The sequence below is a fragment of the Xenia sp. Carnegie-2017 genome, unplaced genomic scaffold, assembly GCF_021976095.1.
Source record: "Xenia sp. Carnegie-2017 unplaced genomic scaffold, XeniaSp_v1 HiC_scaffold_14, whole genome shotgun sequence".
NCBI lineage: Eukaryota > Metazoa > Cnidaria > Anthozoa > Malacalcyonacea > Xeniidae > Xenia > Xenia sp. Carnegie-2017.
Window position 1 is genome coordinate 8,463,374 of NW_025813447.1, and position 22,798 is coordinate 8,486,171.

General features: G+C 36.3%; 1 protein-coding gene across 1 annotated transcript; it reads left to right on the forward strand.

Annotated features, from left to right (window-relative positions):
- Positions 1–1,616: 1,616 nt before the first annotated feature.
- On the forward strand, positions 1,617–21,365 carry LOC124434312 (sarcolemmal membrane-associated protein-like). Its single transcript, XM_046984199.1, has 31 exons — positions 1,617–1,969; positions 2,642–2,795; positions 2,880–2,959; positions 4,376–4,432; positions 4,581–4,676; positions 7,686–7,757; positions 9,258–9,335; positions 9,507–9,569; positions 10,100–10,198; positions 10,424–10,465; positions 10,636–10,710; positions 11,070–11,127; positions 12,850–12,915; positions 13,219–13,269; positions 14,279–14,341; positions 14,601–14,663; positions 14,771–14,833; positions 15,413–15,487; positions 15,566–15,610; positions 15,972–16,022; positions 16,108–16,212; positions 16,738–16,782; positions 16,855–16,908; positions 17,130–17,183; positions 17,287–17,349; positions 17,446–17,508; positions 17,589–17,735; positions 18,530–18,605; positions 19,146–19,245; positions 19,316–19,414; positions 20,298–21,365. The coding sequence occupies exons 1-31, from the start codon at positions 1,784–1,786 to the stop codon at positions 20,403–20,405; spliced, it is 2,451 nt and encodes an 816-aa protein (XP_046840155.1). The 5' UTR covers positions 1,617–1,783; the 3' UTR covers positions 20,406–21,365.
- The last annotated feature ends 1,433 nt before the right edge of the window (positions 21,366–22,798 follow it).

Consider the following 22,798-nt stretch of genomic DNA (forward strand, 5'->3'; position numbering starts at 1 on the left):
GCATGCGTTAAAACCTAGCCTGTAAATATAATGTTGAAGAAATCGGAACACTTATCGCTGGAAATTTTTTGGAGATTGTCTGCTTGCACGCCGTTCGAACAACAAGCCCCACCACCACCAAACACCTTCATTGTTGCATTGAGATGTCAGGTCGAGTTGAGAACTGGGTTCAAAATGGTGTGGTGATCAATGATTTCTAAAGGGCATGCGATTAGCTATTTATTGCGCATGGGTATACAATTCTATTTTGAAAGATGGACGTTGACACATGCCCTACTTGAAAAATACAGTGGAGTGGCAAGCTCCATGATTGTCGAGGGCTCTCGATTGGGGCTCATAATTCATATCATGCATGTCATAATAATATAATCCATCAACATGTAATGCAATTCCTACAGTATTCGAAAATGTTGTGGTATGTGCAATATGAATTATAAGATAAAATGGCTTGCAAACTGTTATTTTAAAACCATGGTGTTTCTTTACAGACTGTAAATAATGGGTGCTACAAACTGATAGATGACATGCTTACAGACTGTAAATGTTTATGGGTGCATATGATTCTGATGGTAATGTAAAAATCTTTGCAGTGCACATTTCTTTGAATGAAGCATGCATTCAATCATGTATTTTAAATGCAGAAAGTATACAATATTGTCTTCATTCAAGCTTTGAAAATATATCAGCTGGTTTCACTCAGAATAAAGGCATCAAAGAAAATAATCATTGCTTTACTTTATCATACTTTCAGTTGTTAATCTTCTTGTTGATTAAAACATCAATCGGAAGAGGTCATTGACAAAGTTGAATCAATGAGAAAGAAACTGAAGACATGTATGATTCAAAATAGTAGGTTGCATAAGAAGGTTGAGACCTTAATCTCAATTGTTTGTAGCTTGAAAGAGGATGGGTTGATGAATTGTGATGAAGTAGTAATTCTCAATAATGCATTGTTCAGTGGTTCCAGGTGACATAATAAGTTAGTGTCTGACAATAAATATAACAAAGGCATCGAGTATCCTAGTGAGCTACGATCATTTGCTCTTACCCTGAAGTTCTATTCAACGAAAGCTTATGACTATGTGCATGACAAGTTTAATTTAGCATTACCTTATCTGAATACAATTGAAACTTGGTACAACCCTATGGATGGTGATCCAAGATTCACATGCATTTGTTGCTTTGAAGTTTTAAGGCTGAAGCTGCAAAGCTAGAAGGAAAAGCTTGTTTGTGATGACATTGTAATGGTGTAAGTTGATTACATTGTAATTGTGTAATCAATAAAATTATAATCATGTAATCAATTACATTGTAATGTGTAATGGATAAAATTGTAATTGATTACATTGTAATTGTGTAATCGATTACATCCATCAGATTATCACCATACAAAATCCTAACTCTAGTTTGAATTATAACAAACAATTCTTTATTACACTGAGCTTTTTTGCTTTATAAATGCCTAAACTCTAAGTCCTAACCAAACTTATTCATTTTTTCAGCTCATTCATTTTTTCAGCAAACCTTGATTTTGAACCATGTCTTGACCTCTTTCTTCAGCATTTTCCTTGGTCCATTTAATTTAATATAGAAATCAATGATATATACTATTTAATTATCTGTTTGTGACAGTTCGGTCGACGTTTTACGAGTGTTGTCGGTATCGCCATTTGACGTATAGCGATATTGTGATTCGTGAGTTTTTAGTTTTTTACCCACTTTGCGATTATTTATGTGAAATTTGCTAGAAGGAAACGTTTTAAAATGCAAAAATGACAAGACGATGGCCGTTGCGATATTCACATCACGATCCAATTCGCAAGACTTCGAAGAGCGACGTGTACTTCTCACCGAGTCGGTGAAAATCGGTCGTTCTGTTGCGAAGTTAAAGTCCGCGTCAAACAATCTTATATTTGACTGCAAAGTTTTATCTCGAAATCATGCTATCGTCTGGTACGAAGGAGGCAAGGTTAGTCTTAGTATACTACTCGAGATATTCATGGTGAACTGAATATTCATTTCTCCTTCAAAAGTGGCGTATTTCATCATGAAATAATGCTTGATACTATAAATTACTACAAAGTTCGCTAACGTATCACGCGAGAGAGAGCCAAAGTTAATGTAAACAAAGTATTTGTGTGTATCCCTTTTAAATGAGATAAATTAGCTCTTTCTATACGAATGTCTGTTAAATTCGGTGCCTCGTCTTGAAATTTTACATTATTGTTGACAAGTTTTGAATTGAGTTCGAAAGTGCAGTGAGAAGTTTGATATGACATTTCTTTGTCATGGTCAATCAATTGTTGGGTTCATGGTCTGCGTTTCCGATCTTTCTTTTGTGTTGTTTATTGAATACATTGTTCTTGGAGATTTGTTGTACTTCGACCGGAATCATCGTATATTTAGTACTTTGTTCGAAATGATTAATGAGTTTTGGCTGAAATGTCTTGTACTGGAATGAACTGTTGTTCATACACTTGATTAAAATAACCAAGATTTCACTTGAGTGAATTGTATAAAGGCTAAAGCTCAAACATCTGATCGCTTCTGATGTGACTAGGAGTTTAGGTACATAAGGTCCCGATTGACACGTATTGACTTCATAAAAGTTTTGCTAATTCTTATTCTCTTGTATATTTAGTTCTTTTTGCAAGACACTAAAAGTAGCAATGGTACGTTTATAAACAATGTTCGTCTCAGCAAGGGTGCAGAAGAAAGTGATGCCAAAGAAATATTCTCTGGTGATATTGTCCAATTTGGTGTTGAGGTTGTTGAGAACTCCAAGAAAGGAGCAGGTTAATTTTCAGCCGTACAACATTTCCATCTATTATTACCTTATGATGCTGTCATGTAACTACAACCAAATGCTTTCAATACAGTGACACACGGATGCATCATTGCAACGCTGACATTGTTCACTCCAGATGGTAATGAAGCAATGCGAGTTTCCACATCTCAAGTGAGTCAATCCTTTCATTTTCAAGTACCGTGAATGATCTGATATATGCTTGAGGCTTAAAGGGGGGTTGTTAATGAACGAGAGGTGCTAGTATCATTTTTAATACCTTAATTTCAACAAATAAAAACAAAACTAAGACGAAATATGTGGCTTGTATGCCCAATCAACAACCTACAAAAGCAGTCATTATTAGAACTATAAAAGGTGGGGGTATCTATTACAGATGAGGTGTTTATTAAAGAGAAGCATCTAATACAAATTCATGCGCCAAGAAGTGGTGTTTAATAGATATGAGGCATTTATTTTGAAGGGGTGCCTATTGGATCATTTACGGTACTTGTGATGTCATTGGGAATTAGCAATAACATACACCATTATTGCTACAAATGTTTTTTTGAATATGTTTGGTAATGCATTTGGTAATATCAGGACCAAGATTATGCATTTGCAAAAGAATTTGCTTTACCCTTTAGGGGTAGAAAGTTTTTGTCAATGAGTTGCAATTTGTTTATGATTGTTGTTGATGTGAAAGAGTGGCAACTAAAGGATTAGTAAGAACCATACTTAAGTCGCATTTGTTGTGAATGGTGTTCCACCCTGCACACTTTCTTGATATAACTCCTTGTGCATGGTCTGTGTTACAGAACTTGAGATTGACAAACCTTCTGGCTGACATACATAACGCGTTGATTGTAGTGCTGTGCAAACTCTAGAGCTTTTTTATCCAGCTCTGGATATGGCCGATAAAATCATACTCCAGCTAAAAACTCTGGCTCTTTCTACAAAAAAAACTTAAGCTCCATTTTTAAAAAACATGTGCTAAAAAGCTCTAGCTCCTGCTAAAACAAGCTTCAGCTTTAGTAGAAAGTTCACGTGTTCAAAAATTCATGAAGTTTAAAAAAATTAATTAAATAACTCTTTGTCGAAATGGAAACAAGGTTTTACTTGAAATATTAGGCAGAAGATCACGGATCAGAATCACTGTGTCTTTATTTAAGAAATGGTCACTCTCGGCTAATCTAGTTGTCAATAAAATAAGGCGTTGTTTTATCTGTCATACATAACATACTCTATTTCTGTGGATGTTTTTCATTTTATTATCAACAATAACTTAGTATTTAGCTGTATTTTTTGTGGACTTTGGACATTTACTTAGTTAGACATGTATGAAATGCCACTGCCAGAGTTTTCGTTTCGACCTCCGGCTTCGATGCACAGCACTATTTAATTAAGTTTCATTTCCATTTTTCATTGTTGCTTGCATGTGCAACAATGATCTCTAAATGGGTTAAGCCATTCCACTTCTACAGTGTAGCAAGGGAATGACAAAAGCTTCATGTTTTGCAGCTTCACAAAGCACTTCAAAATGCTATTGCCTTGTTTATGTTGAAAACACTGTTTCCCACGTTGTTTTAGGTTGGTACTACTAATTCACAGTCCTACAATCTATGGCAGCTGGCGCAGTACATTCAGGTCATGATCGCTCTTAACAATTGTCTTGCTTTACATTTGCATAGAACTTAATGTGTGCAATCTATCTTAAGAAATTTTCTTTCGATGTGTGAGTTTCTGTATGCAAGAACTTGCTAATTCAACTTTATTTTACCTCTTCCTACTGAAGGAAACATCGCATCGCCAAGAAGTGTTGTCAAATAAATTTATGTCTTTGCAACAAATCTTCAATGATGCACAATCATCCGTCAGTGAAACGTTTGAGGTATTGATCTAAGTATTCACGATCATCTGTCATTGAAACATTTGAGGTGTTGATCTAAGTATTCACAATCATCCGTCAGTGAAACATTTGAGGTGTTGATCTATGTATTCACAATCATCCGTCAGTGAAACGTTTGAGGTATTGATCTAAGTATTCACAATCATCCGTCAGTGAAACATTTGAGGTGTTGATCTATGTATTCACAATCATCCGTCAGTGAAACGTTTGAGGTATTGATCTAAGTATTCACAATCATCCGTCAGTGAAACGTTTGAGGTGTTGATCTATGTATTCACAATCATCCGTCAGTGAAACGTTTGAGGTATTGATCTAAGTATTCACAATCATCCGTCAGTGAAACATTTGAGGTGTTGATCTAAGTATTCACAATCATCCGTCAGTGAAACGTTTGAGGTATTGATCTAAGTATTCACAATCATCCGTCAGTGAAACATTTGAGGTATTGATCTAAGTATTCACAATCATCCGTCAGTGAAACGTTTGAGGTGTTGATCTAAGTATTCACAATCATCTGTCATTGAAACATTTGAGGTGTTGATCTAAGTATTCACGATCATCTGTCTGTGAAACATTTGAGGTATTGATCTAAGTATTCACAATCATCTGTCATTGAAACATTTGAGGTGTTGATCTAAGTATTCACGATCATCTGTCAGTGAAACATTTGAGGTGTTGATCTAAGTATTCACAATCATCTGTCATTGAAACATTTGAGGTGTTGATCTAAGTATTCACGATCATCTGTCAGTGAAACATTTGAGGTGTTGATCTAAGTATTAACAATCATCCGTCAGTGAAACGTTTGAGGTATTGATCTAAGTATTCACGATCATCTGTCTGTGAAACATTTGAGGTATGGATCTAAGTATTCACAATCATCTGTCATTGAAACATTTGAGGTATTGATCTAAGTATTCACAATCATCCGTCAGTGAAACGTTTGAGGTGTTGATCTAAGTATTCACAATCATCCGTCAGTGAAACATTTGAGGTGTTGATCTATTCACAATCATCCGTCAGTGAAACGTTTGAGGTATTGATCTAAGTATTCACAATCATCCGTCAGTGAAACGTTTGAGGTGTTGATCTATGTATTCACAATCATCCGTCAGTGAAACGTTTGAGGTATTGATCTAAGTATTCACAATCATCCGTCAGTGAAACATTTGAGGTGTTGATCTAAGTATTCACAATCATCCGTCAGTGAAACGTTTGAGGTATTGATCTAGTATTCACAATCATCCGTCAGTGAAACATTTGAGGTATTGATCTAAGTATTCATCATCCGTCACGTTTGAGGTGTTGATCTAAGTATTCACAATCATCCGTCAGTGAAACATTTGAGGTGTTGATCTATGTATTCACAATCATCCGTCAGTGAAACGTTTGAGGTATTGATCTAAGTATTCACAATCATCCGTCAGTGAAACATTTGAGGTGTTGATCTAAGTATTCACGATCATCTGTCTGTGAAACATTTGAGGTATTGATCTAAGTATTCACAATCATCTGTCATTGAAACATTTGAGGTGTTGATCTAGTATTCACGATCATCTGTCAGTGAAACATTTGAGGTGTTGATCTAAGTATTCACAATCATCTGTCATTGAAACATTTGAGGTGTTGATCTAAGTATTCACTATCATCTGTCAGTGAAACATTTGAGGTGTTGATCTAAGTATTAACAATCATCCGTCAGTGAAACGTTTGAGGTATTGATCTAAGTATTCACGATCATCTGTCTGTGAAACATTTGAGGTATGGATCTAAGTATTCACAATCATCTGTCATTGAAACATTTGAGGTATTGATCTAAGTATTCACAATCATCAGTCAGTGAAACGTTTGAGGTGTTGATCTAAGTATTCACAATCATCCGTCAGTGAAACATTTGAGGTGTTGATCTATGTATTCACAATCATCCGTCAGTGAAACGTTTGAGGTATTGATCTAAGTATTCACAATCATCCGTCAGTGAAACGTTTGAGGTGTTGATCTATGTATTCACAATCATCCGTCAGTGAAACGTTTGAGGTATTGATCTAAGTATTCACAATCATCCGTCAGTGAAACATTTGAGGTGTTGATCTAAGTATTCACAATCATCCGTCAGTGAAACGTTTGAGGTATTGATCTAAGTATTCACAATCATCCGTCAGTGAAACATTTGAGGTATTGATCTAAGTATTCACAATCATCCGTCAGTGAAACGTTTGAGGTGTTGATCTAAGTATTCACAATCATCTGTCATTGAAACATTTGAGGTGTTGATCTAAGTATTCACGATCATCTGTCAGTGAAACATTTGAGGTGTTGATCTAAGTATTCACAATCATCTGTCATTGAAACATTTGAGGTGTTGATCTAAGTATTCACGATCATCTGTCAGTGAAACATTTGAGGTGTTGATCTAAGTATTCACGATCATCTGTCAGTGAAACATTTGAGGTGTTGATCTAAGTATTCACAATCATCCGTCAGTGAAACGTTTGAGGTATTGATCTAAGTATTCACGATCATGTGAAACATTTGAGGTATGGATCTAAGTATTCACAATCATCTGTCATTGAAACATTTGAGGTATTGATCTAAGTATTCACAATCATCCGTCAGTGAAACGTTTGAGGTGTTGATCTAAGTATTCACAATCATCCGTCAGTGAAACATTTGAGGTGTTGATCTAAGTATTCACAATCATCCGTCAGTGAAACGTTTGAGGTATTGATCTAAGTATTCACAATCATCCGTCAGTGAAACATTTGAGGTATTGATCTAAGTATTCACAATCATCTGTCTGTGAAACCTTTGAGGTATTGATCTAAGTATTCACATTCATCTGTCAGTGAAACGTTTGAGGTATTGATCTAAGTATTCACAATCATCTGTCATGTGAAACGTTTGAGGTGTTTATCTATGTATACACAATCATCCATTTTTCTTATTACAATAAGTTTTTTACATCTCCAATCGACGCTGTGTTTATTTTAGAGTATAATTCAAGAAGATAAACTTTTGACGAGGCTAGAGACACTTGAAAACCATTTGGATATTGTCACAAAGGTTGGTACAACTACAACTCAATTTATATACATGTAGGTGTTAAACAAACACCATGTCTTAAGTTCAAGTTTTATTTCGTTATTACTTGACAAACCAGCTTGTGTTTTACATGAAACTATTGACCTTAAAGAGCATATGACTCAAATGTTTTATTATTTGAATTTCATTTTCATTCAACAGAACTTTGAAAATGACAGTGTATTTTCTAAAACAAAACCATGACCAGCCGACATTTAAAAATTACGGTAAAACCAAAATCCGAAAAAACAAGACATCTTGAGATTGCAAAATATGAATCAAAACAAGATGAGAAGTGAACAGTAAATTTTCGACTTTATTTCAAAGTCTCTCCTCAGATAGAATTCATCATCATTCAACATCATTCTGTCTGAGGATGACTTTGAAATAAAGTCGAAAATTTACAGTTCACTTCTCGTCTTGTTTTGATTCAGATTTTGCAATCTCAAGATGTCTTGTTTTTTCTGAATTTGTTTTTTACTATATTTCTAAAACAGTTTGTGCATATCTCTTTTTATTCTAAAGATATTGAAATTTTTGTGATGTCCGATTCACACAACTCTCTACGTCGTTTTGCACAATGAGTCGCTGCGAAGTTTCAAACATCCTTTACTTTTCCTGCTACTTTTGGCTGCAAGCGATAAAGAAATATTTAATACCATTAATGAAGGGAAATCTACTCGGTTGAAGTAGCATATCAACAAGTAAACCTGCCGTTTCAAAATTCTCAATATGCAATGCGAGGTCAAAAGTTTTGTAAAGCATACGTTACATAAACTGCAATATCTTGAAAATGAAAAATGATATGAATAAACTGTATTACAGGATGCGCTGTGATTTTCAAAGTTATGCTCGACGAAAATGTAATATAAATTGCTCAATTTTCGAGTCATATGCCCTTTAAAGTCTCTGTTTGCTTATCCAAAAAAATACCAAAAGCTCCATATGTATGCATTTTAATAGTGACGTTCAAAAGAAAATTTGTTATTAAATTTGAAACTAATTGTACATAACTTGAAAGGAGCTATATTGCTGTACTTATATTTAAGAAAATTTGACATTTTTGTTGTTCTTACAACGATTAATTATTTTTTGGGGATAAGACGATATTTGCGTATTGCTTTGCGTGGTTGTATTTAACACAAAAGTGTTACTGTGTTTGCACGGGCTTATGCAAACCGAGGAGTCCTTTGGGAGAACTTGAGAGCAGATCAGTGCAAGCCCGAGACCGAAAGTCGAGGGTTGCACATCCCCGAGAGTATGCGAAAAAGACAAACAATTTGATTTTTCCTCTAAAATGTTATTCATGATCGATTACTAAATTCTCTTTGACCGATTGATTGTTTTATCGATTTGATTGGTTGAGCTCAGATGTGTTTTGCAAAGGCTAATGCGGGCACGGCTCTAGACCAATCAACGCACGCGTTTCATTGTGTTTATTTTATAATTACCCACGAAAATCTGGTGATTTTTCACTTTTAGAATTGCACCGAAGACGAATTGAAACAAGAAATCACAAGACTCCACGAAGATAAAAACAAATATGAAATGGCTGCAAAGGTCGTAAACTGTAAAGTGTGATTTGAAAATCCACTTACATTAAATCTTGAAACAATTAAATCGTTGATAACGCTAAATTTTGTGAGCCCCCTCCCCCATAGTCGGAAGTGACCTCAAAAAACTGCTGCCCCAAGATAGGATATTCATTTTTCTACATTCCTATATATTTAGGAAGGACTTCGTCGAGTTACGGAGGATAAGCTCAAAGCGATCGAGAGAATAACGATTCTTGAAGTAAGTATCGTCACTTGTGTTAAGAGCTTAAGTTTTCATTATTGGTCGAGAGTCATTATCTATAAGAGGACAGACGCGCAAAAGACGTTACGGAAAATTTCTTGTTTTAAAATTACTTACGAATCGCGAAATTATTTGAATATTGACCTGGATTTATTTATGAATGAGCAACTGCAGATATTGAAAACGACCAAAGTGAGGCGGTTGACGTATGTTTTAGCAAAAAGAAAAAAGAAAAATGGTTTTCTATCGATGATTTGTGCTTCTTCGATAACGGATTCTTAAAGAAATTGATCAGATATCGCTTATTTATTCTGTCTGGTTATCACATTTTAACACGTGACTTAAGATAGCCAATAGTGATCACTTTTTGTTCTTATCACAAACGATGTCATACCGTTTATTTACGTACAACCGAACAGAAAACACTCAGATGTAGCTAATCTATTTGGTAAATAATGTATTTTTATTTTAATGATAAGTTATTCAGCTTGCCAAATTCATCAACGAATTTCTTTTTACATCTGTAGAAGTCTTACAACAATGCAGAGGACGAGTGCAGCCATTATCAAACTCTTTACGCGAAAGCTCAAAAACAACTGGAAGATTTATCAACGCAGTATGGTCAGGTTAGTTAAAAACCCTCAACATTTTTTAAAAGAATATGTACCTCGCCCCCGAATTATTGGCATACACTTACACTCACAGACACCCTGTGAAAATTTGAAAATTCTTCCTTGTTACAATATGTTTGTTTTAAACAATGTTCTTGTCGCTTTTACTTTTTGCTTTTCCATGATAATCTAGTCTGCTGTTTTTGTCGTCAATGAGTGATTTTCTCGTTTCTTGTATAGAGATTGGACGAAATGAATGATCTGAGAAACCAGCTGACACAGGTATGATTTTATAATCGTTGCCAATGTATTTTACCTCATTTTGGAACCATTAGCATTTTGTCTTTTGTATCTCTCGTGTCGTCGGATTGATTATTTTCGGAATATTTTGTGTATCGACTTCCGAAAAAAGTCACATCCGAATCTTCAACATCACTTGCCATACATTGCAGATGAGCGGCGAGAAAGCTGATGCGAAGGAGGCTGTAGCGAAAGCTTCAAAAAAAGAACTCGAATATATATCTCGAGTAAGTCTCTGTGTCTCTAGGTTACAACTTTTCGCGGGGAAAATAACAGAAACCTTTGTTTTCAAAGTCGTGAATTTTCTTGCCAATTTGGGCGAATAATTATTTCAAGAAACTGCCGCAATGACCATGTGACATTCAAAGTCCAAAGTCAGCTCGTGTTTCCATCTGCGAGAGGGTTGCTGAGGTCTATTTTTGATGAACAAACATTTAACACGATGAATTTATTTTCTCCAGTTCCTTGTGTTATTTTGGCGGCTATCGAAGCTTTGCATGCCGGGCGTCATCTTATGTTGATGATCAATTATAGAACGCACGCTATAAGCGCTTGAGAATGACGGTGCAATGATATTTTTTCCTAGCTCGAATCCATGCAAGCCGAGTGCGATTTCAGAAAGGAGCAGTTACTAGCAATGCGTGGTATGTACGTATATCTGTAACTTATAGTTATATGTAGTTATCGCAAGTTCCCCGTGAGCAAATTTTTGTGCCAGTGTTTTCTGGCTTTTGTTGTTGCAAGAGTAAACGAATTGTTGAAGTGAAGTTTGAAATCTGTTCGGAATCCTACTACCGAGAAGCTAATTGTATTCATTGATTTCTTGTTCACCGACAAGCTAATTCTGCTCAATTGAATTAAAATGCTTTGGCTGTTGCTCGCGGACAAGAAATTTTGAAAGCATCTGGTGTTAAATTGTTAATTGAGTTAAGCTATGTTTTGAATATATTTTTGTATATTTCTTAAACAGTAAACAAAAATTTTTAACATCCCTCGATGAAAATACCCTTGTTTTCCTTCCCAAATAGTATAATATATTATTTCAGAAAATTTCTTTCTTTTTGCAACCTGTCTCTAAGGCCTTGCTTGTGCAAAGCGATTGTTGGTCCAACATAATATTTACCGGTGTTGCTCAGTCAGTTTACAGTTATCATATTTATTGACGTACAGCAAATGAAGCCGATAAAATGCATATCAGTCTAAAAAGTCCATTATATATCTGAAGACTATTACGTATGCACATTGTCTGGAACATGATGTTTATGCATGCAATTCGAATTAATTCATTGCATAAATTATATTTTGATGAAATCTGAAATATTACGTTAGTCAGACTTGAATCTCCAGCGGGTAAGGAGGTGGGAGAAAGTCGAATAAATATTCAGCTGTCTATTTGCCTCAGTGCATGTGCATAGCAAATGTCACCTGAAATTACAGATCCTTTCCGCGATCCATTGAGACATTAAAAATTTTGAGGAATTGGCAAGAGTTGAAACTTCAGGCGTAAAAGTGTTGGAATTCTTAATTTGGTGTGAAATCGAAAACAATATTTGGAGATATAAACAATTTTAAGAAATTTCTCAACTCTTGGTGAACAAATTGTTCGTTCTGGGCTCTCAATAAAACAACGACAACTGCCTTACATGTGGCGTTGTCAATATTTAATATATTTTGAATTTCACACTTGTAAAATTGTGCGAAGCCATAATCTATTTCAACATTTAGAAGATTACTTTCATCATTTTCATGGCAAGAAGCTAGTCAAACCATTGAACTAAAATACTTGGAACGCTCCTGAAGTAAATAATCGAAGCCAAATCTTACACCCAGACACTTGAGATTACACCCAGACACACGTGTTTAGTGTTTCGAGATTCTCTCGCGGAGTGAAAATTGATTGAACTACACACGCGTGTCTGGGTGTAAGATTTGTCTTCATAAAATTATTAGGCTTTTCTATTACAGGTAGCGTTCCGCGTATTTTAGTTCAATGGATCAAAAAAACAATCTTCGAAATCCTTCCAAGAAGTTATAGCTTGAAGTTGCACGGATGACATCTCCCAAATCCAGCCATCTTCTTTGTTATTACTGTTAATCGCTTGATCTTCGTGGAAACGAGGCTAACACTGACGCATTATCGTCAAGAATGCTGCACGAATGATTGATGAAAATCATAAATAGTTAATATCCATTTCACGTATATCACCGTGGTTCAGACGTCTAACATCTTACATTAAACATTTTTGAATGTTAGTCCGGCGCGTCAAATTTATTATTTAGACGTGGTTCACGGTTAAAGGCCTTGCAGCTACAACCGAGTGTATACTGTATGGCATTTGAATTACTTGATGTTTTATTGATTTCAGCGCAAATGGATAAACGAAAAGATTCGGCCAAAGGGAGTTCGGAGAGCGATCGCAAATCTCTGAATGGTATGTGGAGCTGTATTTAACATGTGTGCACACAGTAGCGTAGCTCGTCCTCGAGTTTCAGTCCTTCTACGTAAACTTTAGAGCATTGTCATTTTTCAGTTCTTCCGAAATCTGTTGTTTCTCTGTAAGTGAACACAGAAAATTCGGCATAGCAAGGCGGGTTGTCCACGTCACAAACATCACGTTTAACGGCTATATGACCGTGCAGAAAAAGCAAACTTTCATTTCTTGTCGAGGCTGAAAACTTTTTAAACTTGAGAGCATTGCAAATACGATTTCACTGTTGGCTTTCTTTTTTTCAAGGTGACTCCGAAGAGTTATGTTCGGTTGAAGAGACGATTCAGACTTTAAAAGGTACTTACGTAGCTGTTTACTTCCATTGTTTGCATGCAGCTGTGAAGCTCATTCGAGTGGAACGAGTGTTTTGCTGAGCCGAATCCAAATTTTTAACGTTGTTGAAAAACCCAATTCCAACTGATCTATTCGTTCATTCATATCATCAAACTCAAAAATACAATTTTATACATCTGCTTTGGTGTTGCATTGCATACCTCTTTTCCTCATTCCCCTATCTCCTCCTCCATCTCTATTGTTGTATAATACGCTCTTGTTCTCGTCGTCATAGTTTCGTAAACAACACTTCGGACTGAACTATTCATAAATAATATGGGAAAGCATTACGGGACAGTTGAAAAAGTGAATTTTTGAGATAGGGCTGTGACGATATAATAGAGTGATTCAGCAGACACGACGTTCCGTCTAAGACGTCTTAGAAATGGCGTGGTATGCGCCTTTTAGCTACTTCCGGTTCAATGTACGACGGCAGTCGTGCTGACCACTACGACGTGAAAACATCGTAGTCGTCGTGAAGACAGAAATGCGTATATATCTCAGATATTTGCATCTTGAAAGATTATATAGGCCTACATATACTCATCTACGTAAAAACTGCAAATGTTTTGTTTCCTGAAGCGTGAAAAAAAACCAAATAAACATCGCGGGGCCTGCTCTGATATCGGGGGTTTCCTCGGAGTCAAAACAATTCAGTCAAGAAGCCGCATGTCGATGATTTTGCTTCTATTTACATATTTTTTGAAATAAATATACTGCAGTATATACGTATTTCATATCAAAAAATTAGTTTAAAATGATGATTGAAAAAACGATCCAGCAGGAAAATGCCGAAATGGATGAAACTTGTTTCATACTATTCTTTGACGAAGTCCTACAAAAGGTTTGCTAAATCACAAATACTTTACGACTTGGTGGTATCCTAGACCCAGATCCCTCGCGAAAATTTGACGACGTCTTAGATGAAACGTCGTGTTTGCTAAATCACTCTAATATCTCTTAACATCTCCAGATAAACTTCACGGATTGAGAGAGGAGTCAAAATCCAAGGAGGATCGTGTCAACGAGATCAATGGTACTGTAAATACAAGATCTCGTGCAATACACAAATTTTTCATTTCGATTTGCCTTCTCCATTAGATTTATGGTGGATTTACAGTTCATGTAACGAGTCTTTCATGCTTGCTGCAATAATTTGTTTTCTGTGTGCGCATGCCTAGTTAGAATCATTTGCGAATTTGCCATCAAGTCATTCATGAAACCTTCTTTTAAACGAATGATTTTCCAGATGATTCACCTGGCACGTTGCCATTCAAATTACTTTGATATTGCAGGCAAGGTTAATAATTACGAGCAAAATGATGAGGATAATGACGGGGAGCTTGCAATTTTGAAAAGTATGTTGAAGTTTTTAACATGAACATAACGTGATAAAATTTACGATGTTTTGGAAAGGTTGTTGTTTTCAGTGGACTTTTCAGTATAATATATATATTTTTTACAGATGAGTTGGTTGAATATGAAAAAGAGTTGGAACATTTGCGAGTCGAAATCGACCAAACTGAAGGTCAGTAGAAGTGTGTAGTTATTTTTCGTGCATCAGGTAGAATATGTAGGGTCACAAGCACTGATCTGCGGTCACAAGGTGATTATGTGTGTACCATTTTGAACAATGTTATGCTTGTAGTGCCACTTCAGGTAGAATATGCAGGGTCACATGTTGATGGCGTGTGTATCATATTGAACACGGTCATACCTGTGGTACCACTTCAGGTAGAATATGTTGGGTCACGTGTTGATTATATGCTCATCATTTTGAACACGGTCATACCTGTAGTACCACTTCAGGTAGAATATGTTAGGTCACGTGTTGTTAGTATACGTACCACTTTGAACACGGCCGTACTTGTAGTAACACTTCAGGTTGAGTATGCAGGGTCACATGTTGATTATGTGTGTATCATATTGAACACGGTCATACCTGTAGTACCACTTCAGTTAGGATATGTTAGGTCACATGTTATAATTTATGTAGCAAGGTAAAACGGTCGTACTTGTCGTACAGCTTACATAATTTGCGGGGTTTTCAGTTTGAGCTCTTTTCAGTCTGACGAATATCTATTTAAAATTTTTCCATATGCTATAGAGCAGCTTATGTGTTGTCATCTCCGAGCAGTTGACGATCTCGATAAGGAAGACGACGCTTCAAATAGTCTGATTGGTAAGAGCAGAACGAGGAGGACGGTTTACACTATACGCTCGTAAAGTGCCGTGAACAATTTCACTTTTCCGTTTTCAGTAAATGAAGATGACATTCAGGAGAATATCTCCAATCACGTTCAAGGTATGTACAATGATTTAGGTGCTTGGTGACAACTGACTGTCATTTTGATTTGCCTTTTCCATTTGATTTATGATGGATTTACAGTTCATGCAACGATTCTTTCATGCTTGCTGCAATAAGTGGTGCAATAAATTGCTGCTATTATGGCGCAAGCTAGGCACTTATAGACGAAATAAACACAGTTATATGCCTACACATTAAAGAATTATAAAACATTCGATTTCCCGAACAATGTGTTTGATGTGTTCCAGCTAAGTTCGTTATTTTTTTCAATAAACAATAAGTATTGGTTTTTCCATCCTTCGAATATGAATATGTTATAGCATTTCTAGTTCATGTTTCATCCAAATGTATTTTCTAGGCTTGAATGAAGGCACGAACTACGATCTTGATATGCTAGATGACTTAGAAGGTATTTAAATTGTCTAGTTATTTATATTTAATTTTGTATGTATTTTATGCCTGTTGATGATATAATTCGAGTTTTTATTTTACAGCTGAACTTCAAAATGTGAAGAACCAACTGTGTAGCTTTAATGGCCAGAACGACGGAACTGATTATTCCTCTTTCCTCGAGAACAATGTCGAAACTCGACAGATCGGTTCGTATACAAGTCTTTCTTTCGAGTAGCTTTCACGTTCAATTTTTCTCATTTTCGAACGCTCGTATATGCGGCAATTGATGTTGTTGCGCCATGTTCTCCAATACCGTGGTTTCGAACACACAATGTGGAAAAAGACTTGAACGAGGGTTTTCCATTGATTCGACGGAATTCTATGCTATTACTTACAATAATGTGAGAGGAAAAGGACGAGACAAATATTACCTTCGCCGTTTATTACAGAAATTCAATGTATTTCAAAATTTTCTCCGTACACATTTTGTCTGTGCATTGTGGGATTAAATGTACCGAAAACGACCAATCAATTTCGAGTAAAGTTTCCTCTTATATTTTATTGCAAATGTCACAATCATGAACAGAGCCTTTATTCTAGTATTTTTGTGGAATATAAAAAAGGAATGTAGTCTGTGGTCTTCATCGTATCCTACCAAAAAAAAACAAAACAAAACGAAACATCCTCTCAAGTGACTTCTCCAAAACCCAAAGTTTTCTTTACATTTTCAGAGGTGATCGTACTGAAGTGCATGAGACACATTCAGTTCATCAAAAGTAAGCATTTCATTCAGACCAGGTTTATGACCACCATTATTTTTTGCACAGCGCTTTTCTTTTCTCTCTCAGATGAGATGTCCAATTATAAAGAGCTTGTTTCCAGTAAGAATTACACTATCTCAGGTACGCGTATCTTTAACATGCATGAAATTGGAAGATGGAACGGGTCGATTAGATTGAACGAATAGGGACGAATAAATTAGGGAGGATCCATTGGAAATAAGATAAATGACCAAACGAATAGGGTGCATTGATTCGATAGCACAACGAGAATGAAAAAATAAGATTCGATGATACTTATTTGGCATATGGGAAAAATTAGAAATTTATAATGTGTGTTTCAGCTTTATCTGATAGTGACTCTGGTACTGAAGAGAAAACCATCCAAGAACTTCGTGGTAAAACTTTTATTTCGCCTGAGTCAAGATCAAACACTCGTCGTGCTTTTCTGTCTCCTCTAGTATCCAGCGATCAACAAGTTTTCTTAAATATCCTTTTCAGAGCAACTCCAAACGGCCGAGAGCAAAGCGACTGAAGTGAGACAAGAAATTCTGACTCTGAGAGGTCAGTTTAAAATACTTTTTCTCGCTGAATTTTGTTGTCTGTGAGGAGTGTGTTTCCCTTTTCTTTATTTTTTCTCTCTGTTTTTCCTTGCTCCAGATAAACTTGTGGAAGAGCAAGATACCGCCCGAGAACGAGAAGAGACGATTGCCAACTTGCATAGTGAGTAAACGGATGTCCGTTTCGTTTCTTCGAACGCTGCATCTTTTTAATTCTTACTTCATCAAACGTATCGTTTCCAGGACAGATTGGCGGGCTTTCACGAAGTCGCCTCCTGTCTGAAGTGGAAAAGACCGCTGAACATCGTGCCGCGGAGTCGGCGAAGAGTACGGCTAAACACATGCAGCAACAAGCAGCAATCAGTGCAGAGAAGGCGTCGAAAAACATAGGTTTTTCATTATCTTGTATATCTGTTGTGGCACGTCAGAATTATTTTACCATTGCTGGATCTTTTACACATCAATGAAGCGTAAACACAGTCTTTCACTTTAAGCTTCATCCTGTATTTCTCTATCAATAAAAGACGATGTTTTTTCTGGATCTCTAGAAAGGACAGTTTGCTCAGAGCTTAACATTGTTCACCTCCGCTTGTTTCCATCACGCAACGTCTTTTATTCACTCAATCAGCAACATTTCTTGAGACGACCGGCCTGCCGTTGTCGAAAATCATTCACTGAATCACCAACATTCCTATGGACGACACTGACATTGTCGTCGATCATCATGTAGTCAGTTTGCTTTTAGATTCGTTTTGCTGTTTACAAGCAGTAGCGGACACAAGCCCGGGGGGCAGGGGGTTTGAGCTCCCCAATAATTTTGAAATTTTACTCCAATTTCTTCAAGTCACACCTACATCACATAAATGTGATGTTAAATAATGACTATTTGTAGTGCACACGTACCAGCAGATGCATTAAACCTTGTGTGTGTTGGATTATGTGTAGGAATCCTTATATTAAATTTCTAGAGATCAAATTTGAAAAGTATGCCTATGGGCATGCTCCGCGATCTCCCTAGAAATCTCATGTCTTGAGACGAGCCCCCTCTCCCCAATATTTCATTTAGTGTCTGCCACTGTTTACAAAGGCAATTAAGCTATTTTTTGTTCATAAACCAGTTTAATCTAGTTACTCATGGTTTGTGCTACTTCTGCCTAAACCAACCGCTCAATTCACTGTTTCAGTTCAATTAAAGACACTGCAAGAGGAGAACAAGTTCCTTCTACAAAAAGTCCAAACACTCGAGAGCGAATTGAAGTGGTAAGATAGTTTGTTTTTAATGCAAAGTTTCCGGGTGACTTTGACTTATCGAAAAGAGTTTGCTGTTTCATGTGCCTACCCCCACCCCCCAAATATGTTTTGATGAGCGACTCGTTTCGTTTTCAACGGATAAGCGCTCCACCAAGCCTAAAAAATAAAGTAGGCATTAGGCAAAAAACAACAACTGGTTGTTTAGACTCCAACTTGTAACAGGTTTTATCTAAAATGTTTCAATTTACCATGAAAGTCAACGGATGTTTACGTAATGATGAATAAATCAAAATGAAATGGAAGTTAATGGGAAAATGAAATAAATGTATGAAACATTTTATGGTTGATTCAAACTACGAGTCAAAAGGCAGTGTTTTTTTTTTATATTTTGAACTATCCTTGCATCCAAGTTTAAAATCTCGCTGTATATGCAAGTCGTGTACTTTACGAGTTACTTATTTTTCGTCTTGTCTTACACGTCATGACATATTTTTGTCGTCGTTTTTTTGCATCACTTGCCAATTTATTGCTGTTTCTTTGGATATGTAGGTCGAAGAAAGAAAAGAAACGATTAGCGTCCGAACGCGAGAGGCTCGATGTAGTTCAATCAAATCACGCTAACAATTCAACGAGTTCATCTCTTAACGAGGTATGTCGTGGTTTTTCTTCTAGCGATGCTCTATGTCGAAAATGCGTTTATCTTCTGTCGTCGTGTGTAGGTACCTGAAGATTATGGGTCTGGTGACAATGAAGATCTTCATCGAACTAACGAAAGTGCAAAAGGAGTCGATAATATAGATGAGCAAAGTTCTTATACGGTGAGACCAAGATGCGCGACAAGTTTCTATTATTTTGACCTTTGCTCATTTGGTTAAGATTTTTTTACTGCATTTACTAAGATAAACTATCCTTAATGTATCACTTGAAAGAAAAGTTCAGTGGTGTAATAGTTATTAATTTAGGATCAGTTGTTTCAGTTAATATATCTCCTCCTTCGGTAGCGTTTATTGGATGAGCAAGAGATTATTTTTACTGGATCACTCCGATCACCTTGGATAATTTCAGTGGCGTAGCCAAGCCGCATATTTACTCCTGTCAAGCGAATTCTTCTGTGATCACTCACCTTGAGAACCATAATTTTCAAAAGAAATAAAAAATTCTTAACGCTCTGAAATTCGTACAGCAGGACTAAAACTTGCCGATTGGCTACGCCAGTGTCTCAAATATGTAACAAAAACCGCAACAGTAAGAGATTATTTCTACTTGGGACCACAGTATAGGGAATACACAGTAGGTCTGCTTCCCTGTGCAACTGGTTGCTTTACATTTAATTGGATAGTTGGCCACCGTTAGCCATTTCATCATTCCTATTGGTCCAAAAAAGGGAATTGATTTGTTCGATTAAAGTAATCATAGTGCGCAATAAGATATGCGTGGCACGAAAAAATTCAATGGAGTGGCTCTACTGTGTGTTCACTATGCTGTGATAGGAAAGTGGGAAGATCGATAATTGGGGGGGGGGGTTATATTCATATACACATCATCTGCCGTCTTAAGCTCCTGTAAAGTCCATTGTTTTTTACGGATTACAACATGCTTATATGAAGGTAACCCCCCCCCCCCTCCCCCAAATTACTTTTCGCAACAGAACCTCGCTAAACAGATAGGGTTATACAAAACGAATAATTCTTTTTCTTTTAGAAATACTTCTTAACTGCCATGTTTTATCTTATCCTGGCATTAATTGTCTCTTTGACGTTTCGAGTAATGGGAAATAGAAAAAACAATAATCAAAACTCAACAACGTAACGTTGCAATTTGGCATCACGTGTCTCCTTGACTTTTCAAATGATGGGAAATGGGGAAAAAATGAGCAAAACTCAACAAGGTAACGTTGCATTCTGGTGCAGAGCCCTGTATTTGTAAGAGTTGGGACACGTGTTGTTCTCTGCATTTTGGATTATGATCATGGTGATTGGGTAGATATGGTCACGTGGGCATCTAGCCGCCATTTTTGCCCCAAAGTGCAGATTATGACCATTTTTTACATAGGAAATAAATTATAGAAAAATGTTTTCAATGATTTTATGTTGCATTATAATAGTGCCAATGAAAGCGATGAAGAATAGAAACATACGCGCTCCCTTGTGGCAAAAACAACATTAAAGGCGTATAAATTACATCTACTGCATGAAATAAATGCTTTTCTATTATTATGACATCTATAAACAACTGAGTTTCAAACAACTGGGATCGCTGTCCATTCATGAATTAGAAAACACAACAGAAAATTTGTCTTTCCCGCCATTTAATGCTCTATATTTGCTGTCTTTGGAACAAAAATGGCGGAAACTTAGCAATTTTACTTCCGGGGTCCCAACTCTCCTAATACAGGGCTCTGTTTTGGCGTCGCTTGTCTCCTTGACTTTTCTAATGATGGGAAATAGAAAAAATAATGAGCAAAACTCAAGAACCCAGCATTGCTTACAAAGTCTATTGTCCATCTTATAAAGTCGAGAATCGCAACGGTCTACTTACATCAATAAAACGCTGACTGTATATATTCAATTGGAGTTGGTGGCTCGTTTGGATATACATTTGGGTCGTCACGTTATTTTGATAAGTTTAACATTCAAGTGCAAACACGATTTGTACCGTTTATTTAATTTTAAGGATATGTACTAAAGCTTGCATATTATATTTTTCAAATTGTATATTTACTATAGTAATTTTTTCATTAAAATGATCCGCTATTTGACCATTCGGTAAGAACCTTTCCCCGTGGCATTTGAGAAGCATGTAATCGTGATTATTTGCATTTCACCCGTACAATTCGAAGCCTATTTAAATTTCCAGAGGCTTAAAATAAATTGTGCTTATTGGACAAACGGCCTTTTGGAACAATGATGCCTTTTTTATGGATAGGAATAGACAAACAATGTCTTCCAAGTTGATTTCCAAAAATAAATTCCATTTATCAACCCCAATTTTTCCTGAAGAGTTATCAATATTCCCTCTTAAAAAACTGCTTAGAAAGTAATAGAAATCACTGGACGTATTGAACAAAGATATTTTCTTGAATAACGACACTCGGCACTTCTTTCATGGTACGTTCAATTTGCATTTTATACATGAAAAGACGGTCATAAACAGATCTTTGAGATACAAGTAAGTTCATATGACTGACTGGTGATCTTAACTCGAAGTTGTGTTCTTCGCCAAAGTTTTTGGATTTTTCACGTCTTCATCACGGCTGAGATAGAAAGCATCTGTGAGACAAGTTTTTCTTGTGTTTCGAAAGAACTTGATAAATTGATTATCTACTGTATCAAGACTCATATATTCTTGACTTGCAACCGTTCTCTCGAAATTTACCAAACAATGTCACTCGCCCACGTCGGCTGGTGCCAACAATAACACTGATAAAATATTCTTTTGTATCATACCTCCAACATGGCTCAATTGCAAGTCAAGAATATCTAATGTCGAGGAATCTCTGACTGAAGTTACCGTTTTACAATCGCTTTAAGTGCATTTTTATTCTTTTAAACTCGACAAAAATGACATGGGGTTCTGATGCGATTTCAGCAGATTCTGAATGGAGGGTAGTTCAAAAAAGAACGTTTACAAGATTGTGCAATTATTTTACATGATTTAGAGAAGGATCTGTGCGATGGTTTGAAGCTGATTGTACTACTGGAAGTGTTGTTACACGAGTTGATAAGTATGAGAAAAAGCCTAAATTGAAGTCTCGCAAGCTCGAGAACGTTGCATTGAAATTCATTGAGAGCGAACGTATTTATTGACTGAATTCCAATGAACGATATTACAACCGATTGGAATGTTGGACGTGCTATCGCAGCACTGGTTGATGATGCTTTTGTACCAGGGGCCAGTTACACGAAGGTCGAATAGCGCTATCCACTGGATAGCAATTTTTTTATACGTTTAAAAAACGTCTTAAAGGGGAAAATATACAATTTGAACTGAGCAATCGCTGAAATGAAATATTGCTTCTAAGATTACTAAATTTCTTTGTCGTAATGAAAATATAAACATCTTTTTTACAAGTTTGAAAATTTTACCATCCAATGGATAACGCTATCCAGGCTTCGTGTAACCTAGCCCCAGGCCTATACCCAGACGCGAATCTTAAAGACTTGGATCCAATTTGCTTGAATCCTGAATGATGCCATAACATA

Excerpts from the sequence above, each read along its gene's own strand:
- LOC124434312 (XM_046984199.1), top strand. The coding sequence starts at position 1,784 with ATGGCCGTTGCGATATTCACATCACGATCCAATTCGCAAGACTTCGAA. Across the intron at positions 12,916-13,218 it reads CGATCGCAAATCTCTGAATG|GTGACTCCGAAGAGTTATGT; the intron begins GTATGTGGAGCT and ends CTTTTTTTCAAG. Across the intron at positions 14,342-14,600 it reads TCGTGTCAACGAGATCAATG|GCAAGGTTAATAATTACGAG; the intron begins GTACTGTAAATA and ends TTGATATTGCAG.